At 38.6% G+C, this 22,592-nt stretch overlaps 6 protein-coding genes across 8 annotated transcripts in view; 3 read left to right on the top strand and 3 right to left on the bottom strand.

Moving 5' to 3' along the window:
- LOC106875096 (splicing factor 3B subunit 1) overlaps window positions 1-4,905 on the top strand; it is a 39,669-nt gene extending 34,764 nt beyond the window's left edge. For both annotated transcript variants that reach the window (XM_052971387.2, XM_052971389.2), the window contains 3 exons: window positions 15-287; window positions 1,941-2,157; window positions 3,591-4,905. In XM_052971387.2, the coding sequence (XP_052827347.1) occupies window positions 15-287; window positions 1,941-2,157; window positions 3,591-3,749 (649 nt within the window). In that variant the 3' untranslated portion in view covers window positions 3,750-4,905. The remainder of the gene's footprint in view (window positions 1-14; window positions 288-1,940; window positions 2,158-3,590) is intronic.
- On the bottom strand, window positions 238-20,963 carry LOC106875094 (histone H2A). 2 transcript variants are annotated; one of them, XM_014923073.3, is made up of 2 exons: window positions 20,503-20,963; window positions 238-366 (listed from the first exon to the last, which is right to left on the bottom strand). In XM_014923073.3, the coding sequence occupies exons 1-2, from the start codon at window positions 20,874-20,876 to the stop codon at window positions 339-341; spliced, it is 402 nt and encodes a 133-aa protein (XP_014778559.2). In that variant the 5' UTR covers window positions 20,877-20,963; the 3' UTR covers window positions 238-338. The 2 variants fall into 2 exon arrangements, 1 of the variants encoding a protein (XP_014778559.2); XR_016243510.1 differs by lacking the exon at window positions 20,503-20,963 and adding an exon at window positions 10,307-10,436 and having other exon boundaries at window positions 265-366.
- LOC106875098 (histone H4) lies at window positions 10,934-11,317 on the bottom strand. Its single transcript, XM_014923078.3, has one exon. The coding sequence runs from the start codon at window positions 11,252-11,254 to the stop codon at window positions 10,943-10,945; it is 312 nt and encodes a 103-aa protein (XP_014778564.3). The 5' UTR covers window positions 11,255-11,317; the 3' UTR covers window positions 10,934-10,942.
- LOC106875095 (histone H3) lies at window positions 11,464-11,973 on the top strand. The gene has a single exon (XM_014923074.3). The coding sequence runs from the start codon at window positions 11,548-11,550 to the stop codon at window positions 11,956-11,958; it is 411 nt and encodes a 136-aa protein (XP_014778560.2). The 5' UTR covers window positions 11,464-11,547; the 3' UTR covers window positions 11,959-11,973.
- LOC106875099 (histone H2A-like) lies at window positions 14,484-15,085 on the bottom strand. The gene has a single exon (XM_014923079.3). It carries the CDS (start codon window positions 14,996-14,998, stop codon window positions 14,618-14,620), a length of 381 nt encoding a protein of 126 aa, XP_014778565.1. The 5' UTR covers window positions 14,999-15,085; the 3' UTR covers window positions 14,484-14,617.
- On the top strand, window positions 15,181-15,739 carry LOC106875103 (histone H2B, gonadal). The gene has a single exon (XM_014923084.3). It carries the CDS (start codon window positions 15,270-15,272, stop codon window positions 15,645-15,647), a length of 378 nt encoding a protein of 125 aa, XP_014778570.1. The 5' UTR covers window positions 15,181-15,269; the 3' UTR covers window positions 15,648-15,739.
- Window positions 20,964-22,592: the final 1,629 nt, after the last annotated feature.

The raw sequence follows: 22,592 nt of genomic DNA, 5'->3' as shown, positions 1-22,592 counted from the left end.
TTTTTTTCTTGTAGCCCTCATGATGTATTAGCAACACTTTTGAACAATCTGAAAGTCCAAGAACGACAGAATCGTGTGTGTACCACTGTAGCTATTGCTATTGTAGCTGAAACCTGCTCCCCTTTCACTGTCCTCCCTGCACTGATGAATGAATATAGAGTTCCTGAGTTGAATGTCCAAATTGGTGTGCTGAAGTCATTATCCTTCATGTTCCAGTACATTGGTGAAATGGCAAAAGATTACATCTATGCAGTCACTTCATTGCTTGAAGATGCTTTAATGGACAGGTAAGGAGGAGGTTTTTTTATGCTGCTGCATATATCTTTGACTGGTATTTGTCAGGTTATGGTCGTACTGTTGACTGTCCTGAAACAAGATTAGTGTTAAAAAGAAGTTGTTAATTGGCAAATATTTTTATGTCAACTGGAAAAAGTGTGTTCAAAATTATTTCTTAGTATCTTACAAGACAAAAGCATAGAAGTTATTGAACATAGAATATAAATCATTGTTATTATTTAAAGTCCATCTTTGATGGGAAGCAAATAAGAAAAGCTTACGCATGGTGTAACTAAGAGAGGACAGCTGTAAAGATGATTAAGTGCAGGGCAGAGTTTATAAAAAGGAAAATTACTGATTTATTGGAGCAAACTGTTGGAAGCACAAGATTATGTAATTTGATTAGTTAATCAGATTGTATAAGATGGCATTATCCCTAATGACCAATATAGAATTATCACTTGCGACAGAAAATCCAGACAACTCAAGTTATTGAGTCATGTTCGATAATTGGTAGCAAGTTGTACTGGAGCTAATCCCAAGTTGGATAGGATATAGTTTGGGTTTGAACCAAAGAACAATGTTGCAAATGCCATATATCTAGTAAGACAATCACGAATACAACTCTGCACTGCAATTTCAATTTTAGTCCCTGGAAACTTTTATATGATGACAACATGGTTCTCATGGCTGAATCTGTCATTGCAAGTACAGTTTCCAGTTTGAAAAAGTGGTTTAGAGTTCAGAAAAAGAAGTAGAAAGGAGCCTAAGTACAAAATAGTAATAAATGGCACATTCCTGTACAGACAGTTTGGGGTGCATTTGGTTGTCTCTCAAACTGAAAGTGTTCCTGGCTTGGAAGTTTTGTTAGGGACAGTGACATTCATGAAAGGAAATTTATAGCCCATTCAGATGATTTCTGTGCTGTAATTAGAAGAGGTTTTGTGGTTGAAATATAGTGGGAAACACCAAAATAAGTTGTTAGTTGTGTTAACACTGTATATATCGGGGCCCAAGACGGCATGATTCCAGCCTATCCTCGCATACCAAATGATGTGAAAAACCAATACATTCGCTATGAACTTGATTATATGTTATGATTGAATCCTACTCAAGAACCTCTGGTTTTAGACTCTGTCAACTGGACATGGCACACACACACACACACACAGCGAGAGAGGTCGAGCCCGCACGGTCGGGAGGTGCCGGTGTAAATAAACTTCTGTGAAGATCCTGACTCTTTCATTGAGAGACAATCTTTTCAAGCTTGCTTCTGTGCACAGATCAGAAGCTTTTGGCATTGGAAGAACTTCAAAACATAAATAAAATAACACTATTCAGAAAACGCACTCTTTCTCTGTCTCACACAACCATCATCATCTAACATCTATGTTCTGTGCTGACATGGGTTTGACAGGATCCAGAGACTGCTTTGGCATGGTTTCTACTGCTGGATTCTTCCTTTTTGTGCAACTAATACTAGTGAGGTCACCATGCAAGACTACTAACCACAAGGGGAGCCACTTTATTAAAACAAAAAGCAGGAGAGAAAGATTCTTTTGTGCAGACTTGAATTATTGAGCAGAAGAAAACACAATATTTCGATGTCCTGTTAAGCACCGAAAATGGATTTTTTGCTTAGATTTTTTGTTTATCTTTTGCAGAGACCTTGTTCATCGTCAAACAGCAATGGCTGCTATTCAGCATTTGTCCCTTGGAGTGTATGGTTTTGGCTGTGAAGATGCTCTAAATCATTTAATGAACTATGTCTGGCCAAATATTTTTGAAACATCACCACATGTTGTACAAGCATTTATGGGAGCCATTGAAGGACTTCGAGTTGGTTTGGGATCGGCAAGAATTCTCCAGTATGCTCTACAGGTAATATATGGATATTTGATTGATGATAGTTTACTTACTTTGTACCTGTTGATTTAAATCTCCATCTATGAAAGAAAGCCTAGTGGTTAGGCTGTTGCACTTCATGTCACAAGAATATGGTTTTGATTCCCAGCTCAGGTGGTGCCTTGTGTTCTTGAGCAAAATATTTTGTTTCAGGTTGTTCCAGTCGTTTAACATCTGCTTTCCATGCTGGCATGGGTTGGACAGTTTGCTCATCTGTAAACAAGGAACTGGCCCAATCAGTTCCAGGATTCAAGGCAGTAGCGTCCTTAGTCTGCTGCTCCTTATTGTAGTAGATTAAGTTGGTGTGCTTTGAGGCCAACATTGCCTTCTATCAGGGGTTAATGAAAAAACTGAAGATATTCATCCACCCTGAATGATTTATCTTGAGTATCAGATACCTTGTGGTATTTAATCTGGTTCTTGGCATTGTGAATTCTACTTTCACCAGGCTCTAATCTGGCATATTGACCACATTTAACAGAGTGCATTCTATTGCACACAGTCAGGGCAGGATTCTGCTTTAAGGATATCTTCCACCCACCAGTCTGTGAGGGCCTGGAAAGGTTATGGACATTGCTTCCTTCCATGTTAAAAGATAAAGAAATACAATGTCAGAAACAGTACATTTTCCTTCACCATTGTGTCCTTACAGAGGTTGTATGTTATGCCCTTCCTTTTCGAATTAAACCCACAAAAATAATATTTTTATGTAACTGGTAAGTATAAGTGTTCAGGTGGAAAACATATTCGTAAGGTAATTAAATCAGAAAATTTGAAATCAATCTAATTTGTTAATAAAAAATATTGCATGTGAATTGAAGATATATGGATAATTAAACAGGAATGGTTATTTTATTAACTTCATCATTTCGTCTACTTTTCCATGCTTGCATGGGTTGGAACAGGGTTTATTGAGGCTGATTTTCTACAACCAAATGTCCTTCCTCTCGCCAACTTCCACCTATTTCCAAGCAAGATAATATTTCCTATGGCCAGACATGTTTTTGCAGAATATTGGAAATGAATAACATTCATTTACAATAATCATTCAAGCATACTGCTTTCTACTATAGGCATAAGGCCTGACATTTTTGGGGAGGGGACCAGTTGTTTACATCAACCTCAGTGCATAACTGGTATTTAATTTATTGACCCTGAAAGGATGAAAGGCAAAGTCAATCCTAGCAGGATTTGAATTCAGAATGCAAAGACAGACGAAATGTTGCTAAGCATTTTGCTCAGTGTGCTAACGATTCTTGCAGCTCGCTGTCTTATTAATAATAATAATAATAATAGTATTACTAAAGTATCTGATGAGAATTATTTTCTATGAAATTGTGTTGGGTGATAGACTGTTTCTCTTTTAAACTAAAGGATTTTAAAAGTTTTTCTGTTTTTGTCTTTTCTAGGGGCTTTTCCACCCTGCACGGAAAGTGCGAGATGTTTACTGGAAAGTGTACAACACTGTATATATCGGGGCCCAAGACGGCATGATTCCAGCCTATCCTCGCATACCAAATGATGTGAAAAACCAATACATTCGCTATGAACTTGATTATATGTTATGATTGAATCCTACTCAAGAACCTCTGGTTTTAGACTCTGTCAACTGGACATGGCACACACACACACACACACACACACACACAGCGAGAGAGGTCGAGCCCGCACGGTCGGGAGGTGCCGGTGTAAATAAACTTCTGTGAAGATCCTGACTCTTTCATTGAGAGACAATCTTTTCAAGCTTGCTTCTGTGCACAGATCAGAAGCTTTTGGCATTGGAAGAACTTCAAAACATAAATAAAATAACACTATTCAGAAAACGCACTCTTTCTCTTTCTCTGTCTCACACATTTACATATTCCCACAATCTCTTCAACGTGTTACATGATAGGACATCTACTTGGTTAAGTCTAAAGTTTCTGAACTAAAGGCTGTTTGGTTTGACTGAAACTGCATTGAAAAAAGGTTTTAAAAAACAAAACAAAAAACGTCTACATAACTAGAAAAACATTTGTTTGACTGTTTCCAAGGTGGACATAGTTCCTTCTGTATAGTTTCTGCTTTGCTGCCTGTCCAACATTCATAAAAGCATTGGTATTTACCAGAACCTGCACCACCAGAATCAGTTCCATCCTGAAAGGCAGCAAGATCAAGACATCCTATCTCACATCTCACACAATTTCTTTCCTCTTTTCTTTTTTTTCCTTGGCAAAGTGACTTAAAAAAAAATTTTAAAAAACAGCCAGCAAGTGATGAAGGAAACATTGTTCAAGTCCTTAAATTTTCTTTCTTTTAAAGATATTTTTCTCCTTTGTCTTTTTCCCAAATCTTTTTCAAAAGATTTTCCTTTTTTGTTTATTTGTTTTTACCTTCTGACTCTGTTCTTCAACTTTAGCAATTGTTCTAATGACTGTTTCTTTTTTGTCTTTAATCTATTAGAGTGAGTTAGCTTTAATAATTCAGATTCCAGTGGCAGCAGCAGCAGCAACTAAAACACCATCATTGTCATCATCATCATAAAGAACAATTTATAATTAACTTTACAACTTACTTGTAACACACACCCTTTCTCTCTCTCTCTCTTTCAAACACTTTAAACAAATTGCCTGTTTTGGATTTTTCTTTCTCCCTCTTTATAATCAATCAAACCAAATATTTCTTCAGACTTTCAGCTGTCACTTTTATCATTTATAAATAAAATTTGATGTCTGTGTTTTGTAACTTTGTATGGTTAGTACTCACAGAATCAGGTGTGTCCTCATTTTATGTCCACTTTTCCATGCTAGTATGGGTCAGAAAGAATTTGTTGAGATGCCTTCCTGTTGCTAATGCTCAGTGGTTTGCTAAGCAAAGCAATATTTCTGCATAGCCAGACAGGTTGACATTAAAGATTGGAAGCAAAGGACACATCTTGTGTAATAGTGACACTTTCTCACAACTACCAAGACATGTTCACACCCACACACGTATGTAAACCATTGTCAATTTTCAGGTTGTTATTTATTCATGAAGATGTGAGGAAAACTGTATTCAATTCATTTCTCAAAGTGCAGCCTTGTGCCCCTCGTTATAAAATACCATCATCTTGATTTAACACACATATTTCCATGCTGGAATTGGATGATTTGAGAGGATCCAGCAAGTCAGAAGGCTACACCAACCTCCACTGTCTGCTTTGGCATGGTTTCTACATCTGGATGCCCTTCCTAATATGCCAACCACCCTACAGAGCATACTGGATGCTTTTTTTTTTTTTTTTTAACTTGGTACCAGTGGGATCACAAGGAACTTGGAAGACACATGCAACTGAGATACAAACTTTTAGCAGAAAGCAGTAGAGTTATCCGTCATTCTAGGTCCTGAATGCAAATATTGAGATGCCGTCTCTGTTAAATCCTATTGAAATTCTCTACTTTCCTTGAAAATTAGAATTTTTTTGCAGTGAGATTGAGCAAGCAGAAAGTCCTGTCGGATTGATCAAGATGTCATCTCCTCAGACTGGCCAAGCAAACTTCTACAAAGATAAACTAAGCATTCACTCAACCTGCTTAGAGTCTTAGATAAATATGATGGGATGGTCATGGTTAAAATGCCATTAGTGTGAAAGGTGTGAGGAGATGTCATCATCATCACTTAACATCTGTTTTCCTTGCTGGCATGGGTCGGATGGTTTGACATGTAGCTGGCCAGCGAGGGAATTGTCTGTGGTGGCTGGTGTCCATGGCTGGATGCCCTTCCTAATGCCACCCACTTCACAGTGTGTGCTGGGTGCTTGTATTTATGCAGCACTGGCATCTGTAAAGGACAAGCCTGTATGTATGGATTCTTCTCAAGGACAGCAAATCTCACAACTCCTGGCCCCTTATCATTTCTCCACTGAAGCCTAGCGTCGGAAGATCCTTTCTCACCATTTTGTTCCATGTCTTCCTGGGTCTACCCCTTCTACAGGTTCCCCCCATAATTAGAGCTCAGCATCCGTACACATCACATGACCGTGCATTTCAAACTTGGAAGGCAATGTAACAGTTTAAAGGTGGTTTGGAACCTGCACTAGGAATGGAACCACAGTTATATTTCTCCTGAAATATCTACCAGAAAAGCAGTGAGCTGGGAACAAATGATTCTTGCATTTATTGACTTAGTGGACACTTTGACAAATGCCATATTGTAAGATATCTGTTGAGAAGTTTAAGTGTTCAGACTCTTATAGCATCGGTTATGATCATGGCAGTTTGCTTCCAGCTTTTATTTAGTTACAGAGATGACATGAACATTTTTTTGTTGCCATATTTCTGATGAAATATACTGTTTGAATTAATTTTGAAAATAATGAATTTGATAAAATAATAACATTGTTGTTATTAAGCTGGTGCAGTAATTTGAAGAAATTGCAAAACAAAACAAAAAAAAGTGTGGTTGCCTGTCAGACGCATCTGGCAAAGCAGAGTATTTTGTGGCTAAAGAGCAACTATCAGAGGAGGAGACCCCCCCCCCCCCCTTCAGTCATGAAGGGCCATGGGATTGCACCTAGAAAGTTATCCTCCGAGGCACAAGTCCAGGCAAGGTTGTTTGTGGAAGACCAGCAGTCGCCCATGCATACCAGCCTCCCCTCTCCACACCACTGATGTTATCCAAGGGAAAGGCAAAAGGGGCCGATACAGTTTGGCACCTGTGACGTCACAACTCATTTCTACAGCTGAGAGTTAACTGGAGCAATGTGAAATAAAGTGTCTTGCTCAAGAACACATGCGGCCTAACCACTGAACCATAATATGGTTTCAGTATACTCCAATACAGCCAAACATATTCAGTTTAAGATAAACTAGCACTCTTGCTACACATTGTTGAATAACGCCCATCACAACCAAACCAAAAAGATATAAAAATCTGTTATTATCACTTAAATATTACCTTTACAATATTGCACCATGTTAAGACAAGGAGACACAAACGCCTAAGAAAGATTAAAAACATTGAAGAAAATACCTCATTCAGCTCTACCATGTGATTAAACCTGGCTAGTAGAATGTCCAGTGAAGAGTATAAATAATCAATATTGATTACATACACCAGCCAATCCATAAAAGCTGTAGAGATTATTCACTAATTGATGCATTAATTACAGAGTATTCAGACAAAGAATGGAGACTAAGTTTTCTACATAACTTTATTCACCGTTTCAAATGTTTCCTCACAATGTACAATGGCTTGTGTACATAATAAATAATTTCGTTTAATCTATGACCATTCTCTTATAAGCAAGGAAACAATTCCTCAAATTACTTGAAACATTTGTAACAGTGAGTAAAGTTATGTAAAAACTTGATTCTAAGAGAGAGACTAAGTTTCCATCTACCAAATCCACTCACAAGACTTCGGTCATCTTGAGGTTATAGCAGAAGACACTTGCTCAAGGTACCACCATGCAGTGGGACAGCAATTTTATTGTATGTCAAATTACTTTCATTAATGCATATTGCCCACAAATAAGGAGTCCCATCCAGTGGGAGTCTTAGTTGAAATCATTGCATAATTGGAAACTTGTATCAAGGCAAGATAAATGTGAGGAACTACCCTTAATGCTATTCTATAAAAATAAAATACACAAAAACTCCAAATTTATAGTCAGGTGGCCATTACCGATTTGAAAATCAAATTGATTGCTATTTTAATATGATGTTTTTGCTTTCTTATAACAGTTTTTTAAAAGTGTATAAGGTTTGTGTAGTCTGGTAACAGTGAAAAATGACCTTAAATTTAGACTTCTATAAAAAAAAATCTTAATATATTTCAAAAACATCTAAAACTATCCATGCTGTTGAGTAATCTTTCCACCTCAACATTTCAGTTAAATATTAAGATTAGGTGCGAATGATGCAAAATGAAGGAACGGATTTCCTCAACAAATAAAATTGTCTCAATATTTGTATGGTTGTTCTGATCATCGTTTAAATAAATTATTACCTCTCTATAAAAATAACAGCCAAAGTAAACGGTTTATTTCTCCAGTCATGCTTTCCATCATATATAGAGGAGGGAGTTCTTTGTGGCAGGCAATGAGTAAAGAAATGGGCACTATCATGCTATTAGCTGTCAGAAGTGAAAGTGCTCACTGCTAGTGAAGTATCTGTCTGTCTGCCTGGCATGCCTGTTGCTGGCCTGTCGATTCTTTGGCTACTGACAGCTGATACCATGACTGGCCGGAGCGAGCTATATGTCGGTCTGTCTCTCTATCACTCGAAAGTTATTGGAACAAATTTGACACCTATATCCATGCGTTTGAAAACACACAGAGTATAAGGGTACTACTAAAGCAGAGTGGTCCCGAATTTTCAACAGAGAGAATTTATCAAAATAGAAAACAAATGAAGTTTAAAAATAATAGGATCGACCACTCACGACTAGCTTAGCGCGTTCGGGACCACTCTGCTTTAGTAGTACCCTTATACTCTTGTGTGTTTTCAAACGCATGGAAATAGGTGTCAAATTTGTTCCAATAACTTTCGAGTGATAGAGAGAGAGAGAGACAGACAGATAGCTCGCTCCGGCCAGTCATGGTATTAGCTGTCAGTAGCCAAAGAATCGACAGGCATGCAGGCAGACAGACAGATACTTCACTAGCAGTGAACACTTTCACTTCTGACAGCTAAATAGCATGACAGTGCCAAGAAATGCAATGCTACGCACACATTGAGAATCATGGTAAACTAGTATAGAAAGGTTATACAAAATGAGAAATTTCTTTAAGGTTATAAATAGTTTTCTTTTGAAAATTGGTATTCATTTCATATAAACATTAAGAAATTGAATTATAATTATTGTATGGTAGTCATATTTGCAAGAAATATAATTGCCAAAATATGACGTAGCACTCCCACAACAATCAATAAACTACATATTTTAAAATGGAATGAAATATCGAGCTAGAATAGCTTTATAATTAACGACTTGTATAAATGGCTGACTTCTTCCAATTTATCAAGTTTCCATATTGTTAAAGGGAGATAATCTTTAGCAAAACCACTTCAACACCTTTAATTTATTAATGAACTTACAAGCGGCGTAGAGCTGGCAGAACCGTTGGTAGCAAGCCGCGCGCGAAATGTTTAAATGGTATTTCGTATGCCGCTACGTTCTGAGTTCAAATTCCGCCGAAGTCGACTTTGCCTTTCGGGGTCGATATCCGTTTGTTCCCTTGTAGGCAGTAAAAGAAATAAGAATCGTTAGCAATCCGGGCAAAAATGTTTAGCTGTATCTCTTGCCGTTAGTGTTGATAAATAAAGTACCAACTGAACAACGGCGTCGAAATTGCTGGCCTTGTGCCAACATTTGAAATCCACGTTTCCTCTAGGCTAACGTTGAATTTCGCCGAGGCCAACTTCCCTTCATCCTTCCGGGGTGACAACTAGGTCCCATGTAATCCACTAAAAATTTGCTTATCTGGTATCAGAATTTCAAATTATAATCACCTTTATTTTGCCTTCTTACTGTAACTTTTATTTCTTACAATTTAACTGATGTTAACCTAATGAAATATTTTGAACTTGGATGGTTATTTTAACAATTTTAAACTTACTCGGCAGACCCACAAATTACAACTTTTTACACGTAGACTCTGGTTGGGAACCCCTGCTGTAGATAAATGCTAGCAACGATCTTCTCAGGCTCTCCAATATTTTAATTCATAAACAGACATCAATCGAGGGCAGGGAGTGGGGTTGCAAAAAAAAAAGAAAATCAAGGAGAAAAATATTGAAAAACATTCGAGTGAGAAAGAAACGAGGGCCGTCTTAGGATGTGCTAGAAACACCAGCAGGTGATAAACGAGTGGTAAAGTCGCATCCACAACCATCGTCTGAAATAGAGGAGCGTAATGTCGGGTGACAACAGGGTACATTTACAAGAATGTCGCCAGATTTTTAACCCCAGGACAGTTGATCCAATGGATCCACTATAAAAGGCATGCAATCTTTTATTTTAAATTGTTCGTTTCATCCGCTGCAATTTCTAATGTGTATTTAAATGAAATTTAAGATAAATTCCACATCTATACCGTAAACATATTCACCCATCAACAACTGCGTAGAAAACGAATGACAAAAAAAAACTTGCGTAAACGAACCTGGGGGATTGGGAGGATTTTCGGAAAATTCACAAGACCTGATTTTTCTGTCATAACTTCCGGCAAAATGCTTTTTTACGGAATCCCATGCTTTTGGTTATGGAGAATCTAATTCTGCTTTCAAAACTTCAATCCCCCCTCCATTTTAGTCTTTTTGCGAAATACGCAGAAAAATACTAAGATTAGAATTCTGAAAAAAAAAAAAAAAAAAATTACATTTATACTCCCTACTCTGCCAATTCTACGGCCTTGGCCTCGAAGCAGGCCACATCCATATGCTAGAAATAAAGCCAAATCTCACAAAACTGATATATAAAGATCACCTATGAAGACTATTTTCGTCCCAGTGACCTGGCGCTGTCGTGATCTCTTCGCTATAACGAATGCAGAATGACGAAACAACCGTTCACTTCTAATTACGGGTCGGAGTCTGGCACCAGCCCAGCCTAAATGACTGCGACGAAAGACGAATTACCGCAAAGTACAACCGAAGGGGTTGTCTGGACCCCAAACCTTACACTTAAACTTCATTGAAAAATCGCAGGAAAATGATAGTACAATCATCGTTGAACTTCAAGGAAGATGTAGTGGCCCTGAAAAGGGCCGGTGTGTGACGACGCTTGAAAAATTCTAAGCTTAACCTCCGAATCCGTACAGAGTCCTGCCTTGTCTCTTCAGAGCATAGACGACATCCATAGCGGTGACGGTCTTCCGCTTGGCATGCTCGGTGTAGGTGACGGCGTCACGGATGACATTCTCAAGGAATACCTTCAATACACCACGGGTCTCTTCGTAGATCAAACCAGAGATACGTTTGACACCACCTCGACGAGCCAGACGACGGATGGCGGGTTTGGTGATACCCTGGATGTTATCTCTCAACACCTTCCTGTGACGCTTGGCGCCTCCTTTGCCCAATCCTTTTCCTCCTTTACCACGTCCGCTCATGACTGTTTCTTCTTACGAGTTAAAATGCAAGATACAACAGCGGACAATTAGGTAGAAGAATATATTTACATTTAAACGGACGTAGCAGAAAACATCTCGATCAACAGGTCACGTGCTCCGGAGCAGCGAATGAACAGTCAGATATCAGCAGCAGCCGCTTTGGCGGGCAGCTGTCGTTTGTAAAATCTAAGCAAGCTATCTTCCCGCCTAATCTTTCTTTCTCTAACGGTCGCTATATAAAGTGCGACGGTTGCTCGCGTCAGTCATTGTATCTTCTTCGCTGACATATCGAGATGGCTCGTACTAAGCAAACTGCTCGCAAATCCACCGGTGGTAAAGCTCCACGTAAGCAACTGGCCACCAAGGCAGCCAGGAAAAGTGCCCCAGCTACTGGCGGTGTGAAGAAACCTCATCGTTACAGGCCTGGGACCGTTGCTCTTCGTGAAATCAGACGTTACCAAAAATCCACGGAACTTCTCATCAGGAAGCTCCCTTTCCAGAGACTTGTCCGTGAAATCGCTCAGGACTTCAAGACCGATCTTCGTTTCCAGAGTTCTGCTGTGATGGCTCTTCAAGAGGCTAGCGAAGCTTACTTGGTTGGTCTTTTCGAAGATACCAACTTGTGTGCTATCCACGCGAAGAGAGTGACCATCATGCCCAAGGACATCCAGCTTGCCCGTCGCATCCGTGGCGAGAGAGCTTAAGTCGCTTTTGCTTTGTCAGCATCTTAAAATGGCCCTTTTTAGGGCCCCTACATTATATCCTTAGTATTCTCTTTCGATCATTTGATATGCTATACTTTTGTTTGCGTTTTCTTTAGTTAGATTATAAGTTTGATATAGATTGGCTGAGATGGATTCGCGTTTGCATCGACCAGTTAATACTTTTCTCGTTTCATGTTATTCTATGAGTTTCGATGCACTTGAATCCTATATTAAATTTTAATTCGGTTGCATGATCAGTTTGTACATTTTGGAAATTGTTTAACCCACAGCTTTCCCTTCAGATAATGTAGCTCGGACACGGATTTTATAAAGTTGGGGGTTATAATATCTCTGTAAAGGACATTTTTCCCTGCCCAGACTCCACAAGGTAATAAACAAAAGTAAATGTGGAAGGCATCCATACAGAAGTGTAGGAATACCTACGTCAGATTTTGAAATACGCCAGCAGTGGATCGCCTTTAGGTGCATCGTTATTCCATTCACCTTCCATTAAGTGTTTATGAGGAGAGATAAAAATTACCAGTGACAAGGAAGGTAACTTGGTCGTGAGATGTTTGAAGTAATAACTAAATGGCCCTTAAGTCTCAATTCTTTTTCATAATGGTCTTCCGCCTAAAAGTCTAGAAAGTTTATTTTAACTAACTATGGTAGTGGTATTAATATGCGGTTTTCTCCTATCATGAATTATTGGTTGTTGATTAAAAAATATTTGCGGAGAGCAGCCTTTTAGGTATATAAAAAAGATTAGGGTCTTTTAGCACATCGCACGACCACCTGATACCTTCCTCGTCTCTTTCTTACACCCCTGCCTCCCTCTGATTTTTCAGTTAACTGCAATAGCATTTCTTTCTTCACACGGCCTCCATGTCAGATTCGCATCATTATAAGACTGGCCTAAGTACCCCACAGCTTTAATTTTGGAATTTTCACTTTTGCGAACTTGTGTTGCACAAATTCACACGATTATGAGCTGATTTTGGCGTATTCTACGAGCATAACGATACGACGTCGGAAAATACACTTTTTAAATTTACACCCTGCCCCTTCCAGACTGAAATGTTTTTATTATTTTAGCGAATTAGATAAAAACATTGAAGTGAAAAGCATTTGTCCATTTATTTATTTATAAATATCCGTTTATCTCTGTACACACGTATATATATTTAGAAACCCCGTCTTCGAAAACGAATCCGCTGGAAAATATCGAAGATGTCCGTGTGTGTGTGTGTGGGGAAACATTTTCATATTCGGGCACTGGTCATGCTATTAGCTGTCAGAAGTGAAAGTGATCACTGCTAGAGAAGTATCTGTCTGTCTGCCTGTTGCTGGCCTGTCGATTCTTTGGCTACTGACAGCTAATACCATGACTGGACGGAGCGAGCTATATGTCTGTCTGTCTATCTATCTATTACTCGAAAGTTCGCGCGTCCGCACTAGCTAGTCGTGAGTAGAAAACACAAGTTTAATATAAAAACATATTTCCTGAAATTGCAAATTATTTAAAATATAAAAATATAATTTTCAACAGAGAATTTATCAAAATAGAAAACAAATGAAGTTTGAAGTTTAACAATAATAGGATCGACCACTCACGACTAGCTAGCGCGTTCGAGACCACTCTGCTTTAGTAGTACCCTTATACTCTTGTGTGTTTTCAAACGCATGGATATAGGTGTCAAATTTGTTCCAATAACTTTCGAGTGATAGAGAGAGAGAGAGACAGACAGATAGCTCGCTCCGGCCAGTCATGCTATTAGCTGTCAGTAGCCAAAGAATCGACAGGCCAGCAGGCAGACAGACAGATACTTCACTAGCAGTGAACACTTTCACTTCTGACAGCTAATAGCATGATAGTGCCCATATTCGTAACGTAAAAGTTCGAGAAAATATAAAAAAAAAAGATTTTCCCAGGAGAACTGCATATTATCCGCCAATACTAATACTTATGATAAAAATCGCAAACAAGAAGTCGAAACGCTAAGTGTGAGAGGCCGTGAAAAGGACCGTTGACACGGGTAAAGCAAAATGCCTCCGTTTTAAGTAAATTACTTAGAAGAAGCCTAACGCTTCCGTCGTTATTCTCATTCACTCGTTATTACTGTCTCTAAGTATATATAGAGATAGATACATATATATATATATATATATACACACACATGCAGTTATGAGGGAAAAACTCGGATATGAACTTCCCGAAGTCCTCTCCACACCCCCAGATTTCTTTATAATCGTAATGTATACCGTCTGAAAGGTATTTATATAAAATTTCGTTGAATAAAGAACCCATCTTCCTAAAAGTTATGAGGAAAAAAACTATGGGACAAGAAAATTGGGTTTCAAGTCCTAATTTACAATAAATATAAATGGTGATAAAAACAAGCTATGGCCAAATGCTACTTCACTAATGATTAGACTGACATTGATGAAACTTAGAAAATTCTTGCGGCGAATGTTCTGCACAAATTCATACGATTAAAAATTTAATGGAAAGAGGGCTCCAGTCAACACTAACGTACTATTACAATGTTCGATCCCTTGAAAACAAATCGCAAACGGGGTAGAGAGGACGATCAGGAAAATGTAGGGGCCCTGAAAAGGACCGTTGATATGGAAAGCAAAAATGCCTCCTTTAAGTAATTTACTTGGTAGAAGCCTTCTGGGTCTTCTTGGGGAGAAGAACAGCCTGGATGTTGGGAAGGACACCGCCCTGGGCAATGGTCACTCCAGACAAAAGCTTGTTTAATTCTTCGTCGTTACGGATGGCCAACTGCAAGTGACGGGGAATAATTCTTGATTTCTTGTTGTCTCTGGCAGCATTTCCTGCCAATTCCAACACCTCGGCAGCCAAATATTCCATCACAGCGGCCAAGTAGACTGGGGCCCCGGCACCAACACGTTGAGCATAGTTTCCCTTACGAAGAAGACGGTGGATACGACCGACTGGGAACTGAAGCCCGGCACGGGATGAGCGGGTCTTGCTCTTACCCTTTACTTTTCCTCCTTTACCACGACCAGACATTATTCAAAGATGGATAACAGTTTTCAACAAACGAACCGAATGAATGACAACAAGCGCTGCTTTTTGCCTTTAAATACAAGTCAGTAGGCTCCAGCAGTCAGAAGCTGCTGAAGCGCGGGTTTATGTCACGTGATTAGGCTGCTGTCAAAGTCCACCAATGAAATTGAAAGGCGCGCAACGTCAGCCAGTTGCTCCGCTGAGCCTACTTGTCAACTATAAATAGAGTAGGCAAGGAGTTGGACAGTTAATTCACTTCTGTGTAACTGACGCAATGCCACCAGCACCAGCAACTGCTTCGAAAGGAGCCAAGAAGGCCTCCAAGGCCAAGGCCACTCGCCCTGCCGGAGACAAGAAACGAAAGAGGAAGAGGAAGGAAAGTTATTCCATCTACATCTACAAAGTAATGAAACAAGTCCACCCCGACACTGGCATCTCCAGCAAAGCTATGTCCATCATGAACAGTTTCGTCAACGATCTGTTCGAAAGAATAGCTTCTGAAGCCAGTCGTTTGGCTCACTACAACAAACGTTCAACCATCAGTAGCCGTGAGGTTCAGACTGCTGTCCGTCTTCTCCTCCCTGGTGAGTTGGCCAAGCACGCAGTCTCTGAGGGTACCAAGGCTGTCACCAAGTACACCAGCAGCAAGTAAATCTACTTAGAACTTGCTCAGAATAACGGTCCTTTTCAGGACCACCCATATTCTCATGATTGTTACTTTCGACTTTCTGATTTGCGATCTATTTTCTTGTGGAGTTTTCTCCAGACTTAGCAGGGGACAACGGCCATAGAATGGGTTGAGGGAATAGAGAAACGTCCGTTATGATTTATATACTTCAAGGCACATAGGACACAATTTGGTTTGGTTGGCTTCTCAACCACAGGGTTGCGGTTTCAACGGCACCACGGGTAGGTAAAGTGATTTCGAATAGATGTTTGTTTTGACATTTCGGATATCAATGAATGATCTCGGTGAAATTAAAACTCGAAGCGTCAATACATGCGAGTGACGGTGGTCATGTGATGTGCTAGAAACAGCGGCCCGGAGGATGGGTGAGAAATTAAATATTCACCCATCATTTCGAAGGCCATGGTGGAAAAATCCGTGCCCTCCTCCATCGATCATTCTATATTTAGATTTGACAACCGAATTTCGTGGGCACTACTCCCAAGCCTTTATCGTCAAAAATTCAGACGAAAAAAAAGTATGATTAAAGGGAGATTTGTGTGTTGTTCCTAGCAGACAATCTTCCTCGTCTCGAAATATTGATTTGGGGCTAATGCAGAATCGCACCTCATCCGATTTAAATGTCAGATTACGAATATGCAAAAAAATAAATTTTTTTCAAAAATTTCACCCTCTCCCTCATCGCTATCCGTTTATTTATATCTGTCTATGCTTATAGAATTTAAAATTTTGAAAACGGTTTCTTGCATCTTCGGAATCTCCGTCATCAAAAACAAAGGAATCCGCTGGCAAAAAAAATCGTAAAGGTCTGTTTTTGTGTGGGGCTGCGGAGAGGCGGGGTGACGAAATTTGGAAAAGGTGGTTTTAAAAAAAAATTCTGAAAAAATTCCAAGATTTTAAATTGTATGTGGAGTGGGTGGGGGAGTTAAATTAAAAATTTTTTTCTTGCATATTCGTAATCTGACATCTAAAACGTAGGAATCAATAAAGTTTTTTTTTTTTAAATGCATTTTTCAAGGATAGGTGTAATTCCGCATTAGCCCCGAATATTCGCATATTTCTCACTTAAATTCTTTTTAGTTGCAGGGGAAACGATCGGTCTAGTCTCTAGAAATTATCCGCCCACTTCCATAGCCTTATCGTAACCGATGTTTCGGAGATGGTATCAGAGACGTTAATATAATCAGTTGTTCAGCAATTTACTAAATTTATTTCATATGCGGTTGATGCCACCATTTTCCCTCCACGTCCGCTCTGAGCAGTTAACACCCATTGTTTTTGTCCAAGTGAGCTGAACAACCATGCACTCGCGTACACCTGCATCTTTTCCTATGAATCGCTTATGTATGTACAATGTGTATTGTGTGTATACGCATGTATTCTTTACCAACCTGTCAGTGGTTGGGGTCGTTTCTCATTTTACCATATTTTTCTTATACTCAAAATCGTTTATCTTGCGATTCGCTTCATGTATACTTGTAAAATGCATGTAAGATCCAAGGTTAACATGCACTTCTGTTACTAAATATTGAACGTGGAACTCACTGGTGATTTGGCCAAACACACCATCTCTGGGAGTGTCACCAATTGCCCCAGCAGCAAACAAATCTTAGTCCTTGCTCATAGAATAACGGTCCTTTTCAGGACCACCTTTATTCTCATGATTGTTAGCTCCGATTTACAATAAATTTGTGATTGCTTTTGTCTTGAAAACAGGTGTCTGGCAGGTATTGCACCCTCTGACCTGTAATCCCTACCATACACACACAAACTTACACTACATTTGAAAATTCTTACATCTTGTTTCTGTGTTAAAGGGATTCATTTTTAAATCAATCGCGTCGTACGTTCGTAATCATTGATTTGTACAACTAGAAATAGCTACTAACATTACTTTATTACATCAATTAAATCTACTTCAAACTGGACTTGTAATCCCTTGGTAAATTAATAACCCTCTACAGTCATTCGACATTCTAGAAAAAGCAGCCAAATTTTCCAAACTACACTGACACAGAGAAAACATCCAGAGTACTGTAGGCTGAACATGTTGCTCCCTAAACGTTTACCCTGGGCCAAGCGTCACGTCGAACTGCAGCAGATATACTAAATGCTAGAAATAGCCAGATTTTTCTCGGTAAACCTACAACAAATGATGTTCGATAAGCCCAGAAAGATGCGATGTTCTGTACAGTTAAGACCGAAATGAGGATAAACAATCAGGGTCTCATTATAAGTTTCACAAAATCCTCACCATTCCTTCTGTATGCACAAACGTGCAGACTTCTACAACACCCCTAAAATCACTTTTTCTCACGCTATCAAGACAATCAGAAACCATAAAAGCACCCACCTACCCCGAGAACAATGCAAGGAAACAACTACCCCCCAACAAATAAGAACAGGTATAGAGGATCAGTCACATATTGATTGGTTCGACCTGATCTGATCTCAAAATAATGCATCTTTGCGACTAGCCACTAAATGTTGACGTGCATTACGGTGTTTAGGCATAGAACAAACTCTGGGTCATTATCGACATACCTTGATTCTTCCCTATAAGCTTGAACGCAGATTTGGAGTGAAAACAGGGCAAGGGAGACCACTCTGAATTAAGATGCCCTCGCTTAGTGAACTGTCATTGTAGATGAGGTGAGGGATAGGGACCACGAAGGTGACGGACAGGGACCACTTTCGGTTATCTTTTTTTTTTTTCTGTTTTCTACAGAAACCCACCTTTTCGACTGCAGAGATTCTGAACGCATTTTTTCGGATTCCTATGTTTTAGATGTCGGGAATTACAAATATGCAAAAAAATACTTTTTCTTTAACCCTCTCCCGGCGATCTTTCGATACCAGTACGAAATATCGTCAAACCATGTTTTCAAAATTTTAAATAATTCAGTAAGCATATAGATATGTATATAAATAGATAGATATAAATGTCTTCCTGGGCTTCTATAGGACCACCACATTTAGTTGACAAATATATTTTATGAATAAACGGAAGAGATAAACAGATAAATAAATGGATGAAAAAGTTCAAAATTTAAAATTGGAGGAGGTGGTGAAATTTGAGCCCCTTATTAAACTTTATAACATTCATTATTAAGCATTAATGTTTGTTTCTGATAAAAGTGTATATTTAATTTACATTAAATTATTATTTACGATTATTTAAGGCAAACAAAAGTAAAACGCAAATTCTTTTCACTTTGATGTTTTTGTATTTAATTTTGATTCCCATATGTTCGTCAATTCGCTACGATCTCTAAAATAAAGTAAAAATTTAAATTGGGGGGAGGGGTGAAATAATTTTTTTTTTTTGCATATTCGTAATCTCCGACATCTAAAACATAGAAATCTATTCCACAATTTTTTTTTTCAGAATCATAATCTGTATTTTTCTACGTATTTCGCTAAAAAAAAAGTGAAAAATTGGCGGATGGGGCATTAAAATTTTGAAAAGCCGATTTTTTTTTTTTTGCCGATTCGGAATCTCCGCAGTCGAAAAGGTGGGTTTCTGTAGATAAAAAAAAACAAATCCGAAAGTTGGTGTGGTTCATGTCTTTTACCTCCGCCATTCCCCCTAATTTTTTTGTGTGTGTATGTGGGGGGGGGGGGGGGGGCTCATGGGATATGCACAGAAATGGATAAATTTTGTCTTTGTAAAGCATGCGCATATCTGTTACTCAGATATATTTTTGCTTAGAAGCAAATGCCTATGAAAAACTTTGTGCTTGTAAAAAAAAAAAAGAAAAACGAATGGAGGGAATATTGTCCAAATCTTAAATTAGATGTGAGCTGGCAACTGACGTACAAAAATTTCAGCCAATGAAATTGCAAGGCGCCAAATTTAAATATCTGTTGAACTAAAATGAGTGTCTTGTTGCAGTAATCAGAAAAGTAACAATAAGCAGGTTTTGTTTATTATTAAAAAAGCAAGAAATACATATGAAAGATTTTCTTTTTTTCTGACTCCCATATTATAAATAATCTTCATAGCAGCAATGTTTTATAACGTAATTGAATGCTTGGTTTCATTACATTTCCGATGTGACTCGGAGCAAAACGAATTATATTTCACTCTTTCTAAATTTTTCCAGCGGAGATTCCGAAAGACCGCCATCTCTCCCCCTCCATTATTTAAATATATAAACTCAGCGTTAAGTAATTTTCGACTTCAAAAATTATATTTGCAGAAACGACATCGCTGTGGTTTTGAATTAAAAAAAATATATATATTTGAAGTATATAAGTAGACGGGGGGAATAAAATTCCCTAAGAAACTGTGGGGGGGGGGGATGACGGTTGGCATTTATCACTAGATACGTAACTGGGACATACCATGTTTGTATTTGTTCTTTTGATAAAAATCTATTAGATTAATTTGGAACCTCTCGACTTGCAATCAAATTTTCACAACCCTCATCCTTAGAAGTAATCTAATCCCTATGGAAAGACCAAAAGCCGGTCAGTACAGTATTTAATATCGAAATTTCCCATCGCTTTATCGTAGAAAACAATTGCATCGAGTGGTTGTATTGTACCATTTTCTGAAAATTTAAATTTCAGTTACTATAGTAACTGGAGTAAGCTAAATTCGAGAGGAATTTAAAAAACGTAAAACCGTGCAATGATCAACGCCAAATTTCAAAAATATTAGGTATTTCGCCATAACAAATGCAAAGCGAATTACGAGAAAATGCATTCATTCAAAATAAAACATCGCTATCAACAGTTGGGAGTAAGCTATACGTAAAATGTAGTGGCCCTAAAAAGGGCCGTTTGTAGTTGAATATTAGCAAAATTCATTTACTTAGCTGCCTTGTTGGCCTTCTTTGGGAGAAGGACAGCTTGGATGTTGGGAAGAACACCACCCTGGGCGATGGTCACTCCAGACAAAAGCTTGTTCAATTCTTCGTCGTTACGGATGGCCAACTGCAAGTGACGGGGAATAATTCTTGATTTCTTGTTGTCTCTGGCAGCATTTCCTGCCAATTCCAACACCTCGGCAGCCAAATATTCCATCACAGCGGCCAAGTAGACTGGGGCCCCGGCACCAACACGTTGAGCATAGTTTCCCTTACGGAGAAGACGGTGGATACGACCGACGGGGAATTGTAGCCCGGCACGGGATGAGCGGGTCTTGCTCTTTCCTTTCGCTTTACCTCCTTTACCACGGCCAGACATTATAAAATACTTCAACAGTTAGGCAATGAACAGCAAAATGATAATCCAATAAAGTCTATTTGACTTTAAATAAGCCTTAGTAGGCTCCAGCTGCTAATTAGGTAGAGTTGGTATAATTATCATGTGACTCAGATATTTTCTTCAATTTTGACCAATGAAATTACAAGGCGCCAACTTGAAAATCGCCGTTTGCGTCAACTTGTAAATAGGAAGCAGATCCGGAAGTGATGAATGAAAGAACGAGGGAGAAAAATGCTATTTCAATTCGTCCACAAAATGCCTGTTGCGGACCCCTCCCCCACTAACTAGGTCTTAACACAAATTTACCTCGCAAATGTAATCATCTGTTGCTGGTACTTAGTTACCGCCTTTCAATTCGACCTTAAATCCAGTCAGGGGCAAACTGCCAGGCGGAATTCTGGTTTAAGCACCCCATTATAACCTTTCATAACTTTATTTTTGGGGAATTTGTGCTCTACACATAATTCATATGATTACCCACTTTCAATAATTTTTAATGTTTTGCCTTCGATTTTGTTTCATTTTCAATTATTTTTACGGTAGAGATGGACCATATGTAATCTGAACCTTTCCCCCCCTTATTTATTAATTTTTTTTTACGGAATCCCACGTTTTAGGCTATGGAGATTCCGATTCTGAAAAAAAATTTTTTGAAAAATTTCAATTCCCCCCCCCCCCCCACCAAGCAGGCTATTTACATGCTAGAAATAACAGCCAAATCTCACAAAACTAGTGTTAGGTTTACCCTGTGGATCTATATAAAAACTGGGGGGGGGGGGGGAATCGAAATTTTGAAAATTTTTTCAGAATCGGAATCTCCATAGCCTAAAACGTGGGATTCCGTAAAAAAAAAAAAATAAAACAAGGGGGGAAAGGTTCAGATTACATACAGTCCATCTCTACCATTTTTACGCTTTTTTAACCCTTCGTCGTTATTACTTTCTTTCTCTCTCTCTCTCTCTATATATATATATATACACACACATTTAGTTATGAGGGAAGAACTCGGATTTTGTGTATTTTCCGAAGTCCTCTCCCCACTCCATTGGAAAAGATTTTTCACACAAATTTCTTTATAATCCTAATATTTGCCGTTTGAAAAGTATTTCTATAAAATTTCATTGAAAAAAAAAAACATTTTCCTAAAAGTTACGAGGGCAAAGCTCGGATCGTGATAGATCTATTTAGCTGTGATACCCTTTTCGTTTCTTTGTCACTTTCTCCTCATAAACACATTTAATGGTCTATTGTTGAGATTTAAGCAAAGCATCCGGACTGTTAAAAAATATTTTTCATAGTCGTGTGAATTTCTTTGTTAGTGTTCGGATACATTTTTCTGAAAATTCAAATTCTGGTGCTTAAAACCAGAATTCCGCCAACCCCCGTAATTCTAATTTCGAGGGGTAATTTGGGACAAGCGATCGTTTTGGTAGGCATAGGGTTAGGGTGTCCCAAATTGCCCCCATTCGAACGGTACTCCATTTCCTTTGTTCCTGATTTGTCCGAAATCTGAGGATTTCGTGGTGATGGGGAAAAATATAAAAACTTTAGAATTAATTTTTGTTGGCTGCATGATTAGAATTCCGGTACTAAAAAGTACCAAGATTCCTTCCAAATCACCAAAGTTCTAAGTGGATTTCGAAGACGTTAACTGAAAGAATTCTTCCGGGTGAAAGGTGTTATGCAAGTTACGAT

The sequence above is a fragment of the Octopus bimaculoides genome, chromosome 10 (assembly GCF_046866305.1).
Source record: "Octopus bimaculoides isolate indiv1 chromosome 10, ASM4686630v1, whole genome shotgun sequence".
Taxonomy (NCBI): domain Eukaryota; kingdom Metazoa; phylum Mollusca; class Cephalopoda; order Octopoda; family Octopodidae; genus Octopus; species Octopus bimaculoides.
The sequence above is the reverse complement of the archived record's forward strand: the minus strand, read 5'-3'. Positions and strand labels throughout refer to the sequence as shown.

Bases quoted from the DNA above. Each gene is read 5' to 3' on its own strand.
- LOC106875094 (XM_014923073.3), bottom strand. From the start codon at position 20,876: ATGTCTGGCCGTGGTAAAGGAGGTAAAGCGAAAGGAAAGAGCAAGACC. The intron at 367-20,502 runs GTAAATGAATTT...ATCTTGTTTCAG, and splicing joins AAGGCCAACAAGGCAGCTAA to GACAGTCAACAGTACGACCA.
- LOC106875099 (XM_014923079.3), bottom strand. From the start codon at position 14,998: ATGTCTGGTCGTGGTAAAGGAGGAAAAGTAAAGGGTAAGAGCAAGACC.
- LOC106875098 (XM_014923078.3), bottom strand. From the start codon at position 11,254: ATGAGCGGACGTGGTAAAGGAGGAAAAGGATTGGGCAAAGGAGGCGCC.
- LOC106875095 (XM_014923074.3), top strand. From the start codon at position 11,548: ATGGCTCGTACTAAGCAAACTGCTCGCAAATCCACCGGTGGTAAAGCT.
- LOC106875103 (XM_014923084.3), top strand. From the start codon at position 15,270: ATGCCACCAGCACCAGCAACTGCTTCGAAAGGAGCCAAGAAGGCCTCC.